Here is a 12,426-nt window from a genome sequence, read left to right as displayed (position 1 = left end):
GTTTCATAATCAGGTGAGGCAGTGTGAGTGTCCTGTCACAACGTCCCGATAAATAATGCACCCTGGCTACTTGGCCAAGGGGTTGTCCCTTTGGCTGACTGGTTAGAGCGTATGACTCTCACCCGGGAGTCTGGTGATCGAATCTCGCTCGGGCCCTCGTTTCTCCACCTTGCCACATATTGACGGATAAACTCAAGGATGTTGGTTGTTTTGAAAGAATTACCCCGATGCACATGGATGAGCTGACATTTTAATCTTTAACGCACATCGCAGAGGTAACTTGATTCCCATCAGAACATCAGAGCTTTATACTGGACACTGTATTCAGCGCGGCTCGGAGCGCCCACGGTGGACAGTGAGCTGAAGATCTGAGGGGTTCGCAGCGCAGTACAGAACCACGGTGCATGCGATAAGATTTCCTCCCACTGAAGCGGTCTGGAAACCCGGTCTCTCTGAGGGATGTGTCACTTGGAAAAATGTTCTTTTTATGAAATTATGAAACTTTGGCTGAACAGTGCTTGTTCCCGTCTCTAATATGGAGACGCATGACGCATCCAGTCTGAGGCAGAATCGACTCTTCAGCTCATAAAGCACATGTAGAGACATTTGATTACGCACAAAGTTTATGTGGAGCAGAAGCGGTCGGGCCACGGCAGGTGAAATGTTCCTAGCCTACATGAAGTGTAACATTAATATGTTACTGGACACGCTGGTCTGGTTGGTTAGACCATTGTTTGAAGTGGAAAACACACACACACACACACACACACACACACACACACACACACACACACACACACACACACACACACACACAAACACACACATACACACACACACACACACACACACACACACACACACACACAAACACACACACACACACACACACACACACCAATTAAAATAATGCTGATAGCGTGGACTAGCAGGTGATGGTTTACGTATTTAAATGATGATCAGGCTGCTGTAAAATGTAATCTCCATCCACATCCAGGCACAATTATCCTCTATTCTTTCTCTATTTGCTCTGCTCTTGTCTGGGCTGATGCGCGGTGCGCCTAACTAGCGGCTGTGATGCACATTTTACACATTTGGAGAGCTGGGCTGGATGCTTTGCTTTTACTGGAAGATGGTCCACTTAACGCACGGGTGTAGACTACATATTAATGACAAATGAATGAAAATTAAATTGTGGGGTTTTATTTCATATTTTAGAAATTAAAATGACGGGGGAAAACATTTATGACGTCTTTTTAAATGAAATTTTCTAGCGCGACCTGCCTGCTTCACTTAAGTCACTGCTTATTAAGGTCCATCCAAAATGACCGTGGCCCACCCAAAAATGAAAACCTGGCGCAGCGCCTGTTATTAACCTCTGCAAATTGTTGTTCTTCACTTTATCAAACTTAGACTTTGTACAGCTAATGTCAAGATGTAAAATTATGAATTCAGTCGAGCTCTTCCGTCCCTCCCTCTCCTGCTCTCCTGGAAACCCGACATCGGCTGTCAGAAGCGGGAGGTGAAGAAGGAGAGGAGGCAAACAGAGTGAGTGCCACGTAAAGAAACCAGACTGGTGTGGAGGTGAGCAAAACAGAAGGAAAAGTGAGGGTGTTGAATCTCCCACGGGTGCGACGCCCATGCGAGCGACCGGTACCGGCTGCTGTCATCTGTTGTGAGCAGCTCTCTGCTGTATGAGGGTAGGCCCCGCCCACAACGCTGCGGCTCCCAGTGTTTTCATTACTGTGGGAAACGGGTAATAATGGCTCTTTGATGGGAACAGGTTGCCGACCCCTGGTATAAGATCTGAGCTGGTAAAACAAAAATCCTCATCAGCAGGCATTTTTTAAAGTGGGGGGGGGGGGGGGGGGGGGGGGGACACAGCTGCCAATCACAAATTTTGCCGGGGACATGTCCCCGGCGTCCCCGGTTAAAATGACGCCTATGGCTCTGCGCATCCCAGATCGCAGCGGCGCTTGTCTGCTGTGCGGCTGCCGGCTTGTGGAGCTCTCGGGAGACCTCTGTGTTCCACCCGGTTTTACCCAGCGGTCAGCCCGGCGTTTCTCTGACTCAGAAGCTCTGGTGTTGTGCACAGTTAACTCCGGTTGTAGCTAGGTTGCTACCTCTATTAGCTTAGCTCCCACTTCCGCGTTAGCTTTGGGTTAGCCAGGGTTAGCTTCCGGTTAGATTGTAGCTAGTTCGACCGGGTGTCGTCAGTTGATCACAGCCCTACAGCCCCACCCTCAGCTCCTCCTCTCTTCCCTTTTTTGGAATTGTCTGGGCTTGACCCTGTAACACGGTCAAAATGGCGGTGGTGGCCACCTCCCATTTGGCCTCAAAAATGTGATATTGGAGCCTATGGAAAGGAGATGTCCAGTATATTTATGTCGATGGTCCCAACCTCATCACATATGATGATCAGGGTCCTGAACACAGTACTTACATATCAGATCTGTATGGTGACCCTATGGGAATCTCTATTGTTGACCTACTCTCTCCGGTATTGCGTTAGTTTCACCCCGACTTCACACTGGAGGAATCAGCGGTGTGGAATAGCAGTGGAGTGGTTTAAATCACGTGCACTGACACAGCTGTCTTTTATTTTGAAAAATACTGGACGTTTTACGCTGAAACCGTGTGGTTTCCTGTCTAGTTTTATGATTACGGGAATTGACGTGTCCCAGAAGGAGCTCGTGGCAAAAATAGAACATAGAGTTTGCATGGGATTTGTTGTCTCGTTGAACATCATCAGACGACCTTTCTGGATCCTGGTCCCATGTAACTCCTGTTTGCAGCAGTGTTTAAAAAACACAGATCAAAGGATCCATAAACCACATTCAAGAACACAAATAATGTTTATAAAACTCAGTTGTGATCTTTAGAGATGTGTTTTCTGGAGAGATACACTTTTTTTCTGTGCAGGATTCCACAGAAATTCGGTGACTGATGTGAATAGTTTTATTGAGCTTGTGGTTTGCTGTCTGCAAGTCTGGGCTGTTTGGGTCACAAATAAGGATTGAATAAATAAAATAATGTACTTGATTCATAATCTTAAAAAGTTGTCATCCATGGATTAGAAGGAGAGCCGTTCAATCTCTCAGCAGGATGCTTGGGCAAAATACTAAAACCCCAAAGCTGTCCCCCAGGATCCATGCAAATGAGAGCTCACTGCTCCTTATGATTGGGTCAAAGTGTCTATTATTTGTTTGTTTTAATCATGATGGTCACCCATTTTACATAAGTTTTTCCCCCATAGAATGGTAAAAATAAAAATGTTACAGTAGTTTGTTGCAAGCACTTAAAGCAGCAGCTAATGACCTGAAACCTTTCCAAGTAGTCTGAAACTGATATCAATGTGTAAATGTTTATAATATTGTGTTAGCAGTAACCACAAAAAATTGGATGGCTCCACTATAGTCTTTGCTCTGCTGTGACTAGATGTTAGTCTATCAGTCCAGTTGGAATTAAAGAGCTATAGGCAGTTTTGCTAGCTTTTAGCGCCCCCTAGTGTCTATTATTAATTCACTGTTGTTATACCAGCAATGAAACTTATCTCCTCACTGTGAGTTTGTCTTTTTACCACCTTAATCTAACTGCTGAAATGTCTCCTCAGCCTCCATTAGATTCTACAGGAGTAATACATCACTAAATCAAACAAATCAGCTGTGTTCACAATCTAATACACGCAGGAAACGTGCTGGAACCAGACTGCTGTGTCACCATTTCAAATCCATTCCACTCCACACTCCCTCCACCAAGAGACCGACTGGCAACTCTGTGTAATATTCTGGCCACAGGGTGCGGAGGGGTCTGAGTGACATTTTATTAACCTTGTAGATGGTGAGTTAAGCACATATTGGCTCAAGAAAAGGATTTAAACATGTGAAATAAGTTGCTTAGTATCTCTTTAATCTCTATCCTAAACTGAGGTCAGTAAACGTCTACAACAGGTGAGATATTCATTTATTAGAACCTTTCCAAAAGGTGTGGGACACATGTTTAATAAATAAATTTGCAGTGGGATAGTAGGAATGAATGCCTTGCAAGTCTGATTCAGGGATAAAAATCTCAGATGCGCTTGTTTCAGGAACTAATAGAATGCCACATCAGAGGAGAGCTTCAGACGTCAGGTTTTGGTGTCTTATTTCCTGATCTTTGGACATCTCACCTCTGATTAACTAACAGCAACACCACTCTACAACTGACTCCAAAGTTGATGTTTTATCTTCACAAATAACACAAGCCTGGAGGAGTTCTGCTGTGTGGTGGAGTTGCTAACGCTAACAGTTAGCTTCTACTAGTCAGGACGTTCTCTGCTGTTTCAATCAACAACAGCCTTCCCCGTCATCAAGATGGGTGAGTCCATGAATGATAAGTGACGGTGTGATGAGATCTGTCAGGCTTCTCAAATCTATATAGGGAGCCCAAGCCACGCCCATCTTCTGGACCATGGGTCCCTGGAAGAACAAGGAAATAAATGCAAGTAAATGAAGTAAAACACTATTTTCTAATCCTGTTAGTTAAGTGCCATGGATTTCACTTATGATGTCCGTGAACTTTAGGTTTTGTGTGACTTGTGACTAAAAAAGAACCAGATATGGTGAGGGGCACAGGAAAATTGTCTGTAATTTCAGCAAACTTCAAATCCTTCCTTCAGGAGGAAAGAACCATAAATCTGGCCACAGGGTAAGTAGCAGCTAAGCTAAGAGATTCTGTGCTGACATCATATATGTAACGTGCTGACGTCTGACTTTTAGTCATGATAATTATGAACTTTTACAAGCTGATGAATTTCCAAGTACGTGACAGAAGTGGTTGAAACACATATCATTACTTTTCATTTAAAGTGAAGTATTACATATATGTGATCCGGGGCATAAGGCAAAGCGTATTAGAGAACAACTATTTTAGCCCCATTCACTTGCATTCATTCATCTTCCGGGGACCCATGAGACGGTCGGAAAGGGAGGGGACTTAAGATCTCAGTCTAGCAGAAGCTAATTCAGGAGATAGGTGTAGGAGACCATTTTCATGTTGAGCCTGCATGTTAAACTCAGAGTGGCTGATTATAATCAGAAATAATAAATAAAAATGTTTTTTTTTCCAGTGTCCCACACCTTTAAAAGGACTTTAATTATGATCTCAACAAAATGTATGCAAAATAATGAATATAAAAAAGGAACACAGCAGTAGTTTAAGAAAATGTTCTATAACATTCCGCACTATACTGGAAAACCTTTTGACATTTAATATGAACAACCCTGCCATATTTGCCTCTTCCCAAACTGTCGGACTTCTGGCAAATCTCGCATTTTCCCCTTTTCTTTGCTCTGGAAATCACATCACCCGCCTGTTCAGGAGAGCAAACGGAGAGAGCAACATGTCCGTGGCCACGTTCTCCATCATACCAAGAAGACACACATACCTGCGAACTAGCGTTGCCTGTAGCCACACAGGTCACACAGCTACTGTGTTTGTGTGTTAATCTCTACTCCATTGACCCAGTTCCAAAGCAGAAAGTGACCCCAGACTATAAATCACACCATGGGCAAAGATGGTTCACGGCTTCTACATAAAAAAAGACAAAGCGCTGGCAGATAACTGATGGATTCTCATGACATCATCCATCCATTTCTCACTCATTCGTCCACCTCTTTTATCTTTGATCAACCCTGCTTCCCTGTCATACAGCGTCTCGTTTACTAACCATTTCTTCTCATTTCAATTACGCAACTAAAATGTGTCAATGGAATGAAACTATCATTATAAAGTGTAAATTAAATGTGTTTTCATCTTAATTAGACATTTCAGATCCAAAATATATACAGTATATATATATTTTTGTGTCAAACTGGTGTGTTTTAATCAGGAAGTTTAAACAAAAATGGGTATTATGTGAGTATGATGAAGGAATTGGAGGTGTAGAAAAAACACATGAAGAAATAATGGGATTAACCAACAAATTTGAACAAAATTATTGGAATTACTGGATGCATTAAGGGCAAAAAAAAATCACTCAGACTGATTCAATGCCTTTTGTGATGCTTTTCATGTATGAAGCACTCGTCTAAATTTTTATTAATGTTTTTATTGCATCTGTGAGTGCCTATAATTAAAAAATACTCATATTAGATTGTATGAATAGTAGAATCATGAAAAAACAACAACATAAAATCCTTCAGATCCAATGTAATCTATGTGTGTATTACAGAGGGATCCTGAAGCTTTGTTGTGTCTGAGACATGCTTGTGTAAACACTTCCACAGGTGGGGACACACGCTGCACCTGTCTTTGAAGAAGCGTCGGAATCCAAACGCGATGAGCTTCAGCACCGCTTCCAGCACGAACATTGAGGTGAAGAAATAGTTGCAGTACTTGAGGGCGAGATCCAAAGACTGAAAGGAGAAGCAGCGAAAAGGAAGCATTTGTGAGTGTTTGTGTGTATTTAACTGTGCTAGCAGCATCAGCGGGAAGAAACGGCAAACTGGAATCCTTCCAGTTGTTTCTGGAGTCAAACCAGAAGTGCTTCAGGCCAAATCAGTGCATGCAAACCCTCAGACATCAGGTCGCCTCACAAACAGTTGTTTTAAAGGTGAGCATTCAAACATCAAAGAGGCAAGCATGCTGTAACTGTTTTGGAAAAATAAAATCCCATGTTTGGATCCTGTTCCTGCAGAGGAGACGGCGCCTTCTAAAAAGCTGTCTTGTAGCACGTGGGAGGCTGCCAAATGTCAGGATCATGACAACCACAGCCAGACCTGTGATATTTATCTGATGCTTGGTCAGTTTGAGAAAGCACGTCCTGTTTTAAAGGTCAAATGGGTGTCTCGTCTCTAGATAATCACTTTTCTCTCCTTCACCAAAGTGCTGTCAGGCTTTGGAGCCTCCCTTCGCCACACAGAAACAGACGGATGAACAGCTAACGCACCTCTGTCAGAAACAAGAGAGCAGTCACCGCTCTGTGTGGACCAGAGTGACTCACGGCGCTGGGCCTGGATGCTGAGTTGACTAAGAAGGAGTATCGTGCAACGATATGGCTCAATAAAAACCATGACCTGGTCACACTGACACCTGCAAAATGCAACCTGCTGAACTGTAACGGGAGCTGAAGGGAAGTGTGTTTCTGCATAAATCTTATAAACAAGCATCATCTTATCTGTTGTAGATCGCTCCCTGAACAGCCTCTGTTTGGTAAAATAGCTTTTACTCCCCTCACGACTCATGAACTCATGTTGAAACCAAATTCATCCTTTCATGTATTGCTGATGTTTCCACCAGCTACACATGTTCACAGCATTTAATTCAAGAGTTAATAAACGTTTGTCAGACATGATAATACTAAGACATGCATGCTAAAACTAACCGATGCATGAACTGCTCTTGCTCCATCCTACCATCGCTCATGAAAAAGACAACAAGATATTTTAAAGTCCACTTCTTGAGGCAGAGACTCACTGACTGGACACAACCTGGAGAAAGGATTCCACATTTTCCTGTCTTATGATTGAGAGCAGCTGACTCATCCTAGCGGATCTGTGAACCGTCCCAGTGCATGCTAACCCCACTGAACCACATTGATCTGCACAGAGTTGAGATCTTGTCTTAAAGAGGGCATAAGCTTCTTCTCATTTCAATTACGCAACAAAAATGTGTCAATGAAATGAAACTATCATTATAAAGACTTACAGACTTTCACTGTCTTTACAAAGATTCATGATGCAAACATCTCACATCTGATTGGCTAACAGCAACATGACTCTACCACTGACTCCATTTGCTTTGCAACATTGATGTTTTATGTCCTTAAAAAACATGAATCCTAACCCTAAACAACACAAGCCTGAAAGAATTCTGCAATGTTGTCGGGTTGTTAATGCTAACAAGTGGCTTCTATTAGCTGAGACGCGCTGTCCTCTGTCCTGGATGCTAAATCATCAAACGCCTTCTCTGTCACGAGTCAAGATGGTCCAGGATGAGACCATGATTGCTAATGTTCATTGTGATGTAGATCTGAGTAGCTTTCTCTAGTCCAAGCATTTCTCGTCTATTTTCTTTCAGCAGCTATGCAAGAAATAGGGGCAGAGGACCATTTTCACGATCCGCCTGCATGTGAAACTCAGAGTGACTGATCATATTTGAAAAACAACAAATTTTATATGTTTCTCAGTGAACCTCACCTTTACGATCCAGTCCATAAACCGAACTGGTAACAAGGGACAGCCCTGCCTGATTCCAATCCAAACTGGGAACAAGCTCAGCTTGCTTTAGACATAAATGCTGCTTTAGTTGTGCAGGGACTTGATAACAGGGACACCCTCTACAGAATGCTTCATGAAACAAGGCTGTGCTGTCCAAGCCCACTAAACACACAATAGCCAAACTGTCAATGTTTACTAGTCCACTGGCATACCTAAGAGACATCTGCACCTGGTAAAAATCATAATTATTAAAGACCTTTAAAAACAAAAACTTTCTCCAAAACAAGCCAAACGATCCTCCTAGAATCACACCTAGTCACCAAGCACATGTTGTCACAGCTAAAGGGGTGTCCTTACCCGAGGCTGATTGTAGTGCTCCAGGGACATTGTGATCACGTTGATGCAGATGATGAAAGTGATGATGAGGTCCAAGTAATGGTTTGTGCAGAGTGTGTGGATCATCAGACGCATGTTGCCATAGCTGGAGTAGTAAGGCAGCTTCTGAGCCTCTGTTGGAAAAACACATCATCACTATTATGATCTCAGTTAGAGATGGTTCCAAACTCTCCTGGCTCTGCTTTTTCATAAATATTTAGGGGTCGAAAATAAAAGAAAGAAAGAAAGAAAACAATCTTATATATATATATATATATATTGATATATTTACATATGTATTACGGGGGCAGGCTGCACAGTGGCACAGTGGTTAGAGCTGTTGCCTTGCAGCAAGAAGGTCCTGGGTTCGCTTCCCAGCCTGGGATCTTTCTGCATGGAGCTAGCATGTTCTCCCTGTGCATGCGTGGGTTCTCTCCGGGTACTCCGGCTTCCTCCCACAGTCCAAAAACATGACTGCTAGGTTGATTGGTCTGTCTAAATTGTCCTTAGGTGTGTGTGTGTGTGCATGATTGTTTGTCCTGTGTGTCTCTGTGTTGCCCTGCGATGGAGTGCACCCCGCCTGATTGCCTGTTGACTGCTGGAGATAGGCGCTGTAGATTTTTTTTAGCTGTAGTCAAAAGTAGCGTCTGGCAACAGCGCAAACATCTTTTATTTTTTAGAAGAGAGGTTTTTAGCTCTTCTACTTGCTGTTTTAAAGACATTCAAGTCATTTAGAACAGAGGAATGAGCCGCAGCGAACTCCGCCGCTGTCTTCATTGTTTATGAGAAACTGAGCGTCGCCGTGTGTGATGTCTGCGACCGTGTAGTTTTTCAGCTGTTGTCAAAAATGGCGTCTGGCGACAGAGCAAGCACCTTTCTTTAGAAGAAAGGCTTTTAGCGCTTCTACTTGTGGTTTTAAAGACGTGTTCAAGTAATTTAAAACAGAGAAAAGAGCCACAGCGAACTCCGCTTCAGTCACCACGTTCGATAAACTCGGCATTATGGTGTGTGACGTACGCTACTCAGCACTGATTGGCTTGGTTAGAGTTCCCAGACCCTTTCTCCGTGCAGAATGAAACAGGACGAGTCTGGCAGGCCAGGCTAGAGACTTTCAGCACAGGAACCACAGTTACTGTGAAAGACGTACGGAAACTGGACTGTGTCTGCTCCGTACCCGATGTAAATGGGAGGTGAGCTGCTGCAATATTTAGTTTTGTTTTTAGATGTAACACTGATCCTCTGCCTACCCCTTTCATTGTACCATTACTAATTTTGTATAATTAAAGTATTTAGGCTCATTTTGCTTGTTCTTTGGAACTGACCTGGAGTGGTTACAGTTGGATATTATTGATTGGTTGTTTTAATGTTTTGAAACAAAATGTGGACCATTTGAAAGCCCTGCAATTCTTTTATTAAACCCATTTGATCAGTTTACCTGTTGTTGTTTTCTTTAAATGCAAAATCAGCTTTTAGTCATTTTCATCTAAATTCCCCATCTCCTTTCATTTCTAATTTCTCCCCGCTCGTCTCTCTCTTACTCCTCCTCTTCTTCTCCATACGCCGTTGCCGCTTCTCCTCTCGCCTCTTGGCCTCCTCCACCTCCTGATGCTGACGGCACTTGTGGAAGTTTTCCACGACCACGCCGACAAACATGTTCAGGACAAAGAAGCTGACGATGAGGAGGAAGGAGATGAAATACAGCAGCATCCATGGGTTGTTGTTCGTTATCGGCTGGAGGTGGTTTTGTGTTAATTTAATGTTAAATGATGTGATGAAAAGGAGAAAGAAAAGACATTAGAAATCACAGGAAGTTTAGATTCTTACCAGTGAATGGAAAAAGCTTTTATTTTAATTCAGCAGTTTTTTACCTGTTGGTCGACACCAACTGCATCCAGTCCGTGGTACATGATGTTGACCCAGCCATCTTTGGAGGCGAGTACGAACAGGGACATCAAAGCCTGAATAAAATATATTGGACACAAAATGTTTTAAAATTAGTTCCAGAAAACAGATGAAAAAAGAAATCCAAGTTTCCAAGGCCAGTATGTACAGTGCACTATGATAAGTTATGATTTCCTCACAGATTCCTCCTGTTTCTTTTCCACACATTTAAATATTTCAGATTAAAGGTCGACCAATGTTGACTGTTTTCTTTAATTGCCGATACCGATATCTAGGAGACATGGGCTGATATGTACTGCCAATTTTTATGGGCAGAATTTCACGACCGATCTTTGCGCACTGCTCAGTGATAAAGTCAGACACCTAAATAAAGTTAATGCTGAGCATTTGTTATGCATTTTATTAGTGAATGTAAAAATACATTTAAATGAAATACTGCAACAGCACTGGGCTGCCTGTGGATGTGCCTGACTTTAAATGGGCTTAACCAATGACAAATGTATAAAAATTGGTAAATATTATCGGTCTACCCCCATTTCAGATCAATAAATGAACTTCAGTATCAGACGAATAACATTTCAATAAATTCTCTAATAAATATAATTTTGTTGTTTTGGGTTCTTTTGCTCTTATATACCTTATAATATAATACATTTTTATTTATTCATTTTTGAAAAACAAAAAACAACAGAGGTTAGATAGGGCAATAAGAACAAACAAGATACATAAAAATTTGAAACAATTCTAAAGTCTAGGCCTAAAGGGAATAAACTTGTTTAAATAAGTGGGTTTTGAGGTGTGCCTTGAATTGTGGAAAAGAGTCCGTATTTCTAATGGCAGAGGGAAGTGAGTTCCAGAGCCGGGGAGCAGAGCAACTGAAAGCTCTGCTCCCCGTGGTGGTAAGGCGAGCTCGAGGTTGAACCAGATGAAGTGCAGATGAGGATCTAAGAGATCGGGAAGTTGTTGCAATAGTTAGTAAGTCACGTAGATAAAGTGGAGCCATGCTATGTATAGATTTAAATGTAAGTAGTAGGATCTTGTATGTGATCCTGGTTTCTATTGGCAACCAGTGTAGGTTTTTCAAGAACAGGAGTGATGTGATTTCTTGAGGGGGGTCCCAGTAATGATGCGTGCTGCAGAGTTCTGGAGAAGTTGGAGTTTATGAAGGGATTTAGTTGGGAGACCAAATAGAAGGGGATTACAGTAGTCGACGTGAGAGGTGATGAGGAAATGACGAAAGACGTGTTGCTTTTTGAGATCTTTTGGTTGACTTGTTTGAAGTCGGACAGATTCTATATTCAGGTGATATTATCAGACTTGGGTGTGTCCAGTGAAACCAAACTTACCCTTCCAGATAATGTACTTCATTATGGTTAATTAATGAATACCACTGGTCCACATTGGTTGGGATAGTTTTTATTACTTAATAAAAGATCATTTGAAAACGGTATGTTGTATTTACTTTACTTATCTGGGTCTGAAATGGAAATGGATCTGAAATATTGAAGTAATAATACTACTACTACTACTACTACTACTACTACTACTACTAATAATAATAATAATAATAATAACTTCACCTGCCCCAAGTTGTCAAAGTTGTATTTGTGATGGACCCACTTGTAGTTTACTTGCAGACAATCAGATTTGTTTGTGATATTTTTGACATCAGGGCCAAGACAGTAAAAGAATTTGCCTTTAAACAGCTGTCAGGAAAAAAAAAACAATATTCGATTAGATCATGTAACTTATGCAAGACACATTCATTAGTTGCTTTGCGCTACTTTAAGATCTAAAACTGAAATGTTGTGATATAAAAAAGCAGAAATTTAATTAAAGACCAAGTTCACTTATTGTTTCAATATGCAGTGGACTCTACCAGAAGACAGCAGCATTTTTACTTCCTGAAATTTGGATATCTGTGTTCTGATTGGCTAACTCTACCACTGAC

The 12,426-nt window shown here is 42.0% G+C and overlaps 1 protein-coding gene across 3 annotated transcripts in view; it reads right to left on the bottom strand.

Moving 5' to 3' along the window:
* The window catches only part of cacna1ia (calcium voltage-gated channel subunit alpha1 Ia), a 378,911-nt gene that overhangs the window by 68,530 nt on the left and 297,955 nt on the right, over window positions 1-12,426 (bottom strand). For all 3 annotated transcript variants that reach the window (XM_054750503.2, XM_054750504.2, XM_054750505.2), the window contains exons 23-27: window positions 12,056-12,181; window positions 10,442-10,531; window positions 10,112-10,304; window positions 8,556-8,707; window positions 6,286-6,395 (exon numbers count right to left, since the gene is read on the bottom strand). In XM_054750503.2, the coding sequence (XP_054606478.2) occupies window positions 6,286-6,395; window positions 8,556-8,707; window positions 10,112-10,304; window positions 10,442-10,531; window positions 12,056-12,181 (671 nt within the window). The remainder of the gene's footprint in view (window positions 1-6,285; window positions 6,396-8,555; window positions 8,708-10,111; window positions 10,305-10,441; window positions 10,532-12,055; window positions 12,182-12,426) is intronic.

Source organism: Nothobranchius furzeri, chromosome 12 (assembly GCF_043380555.1).
Source record: "Nothobranchius furzeri strain GRZ-AD chromosome 12, NfurGRZ-RIMD1, whole genome shotgun sequence".
In the NCBI taxonomy this organism is placed as follows: domain Eukaryota; kingdom Metazoa; phylum Chordata; class Actinopteri; order Cyprinodontiformes; family Nothobranchiidae; genus Nothobranchius; species Nothobranchius furzeri.
Note: the sequence above shows the minus strand (reverse complement) of the source record. Positions and strands in the feature narration are given on the sequence as shown.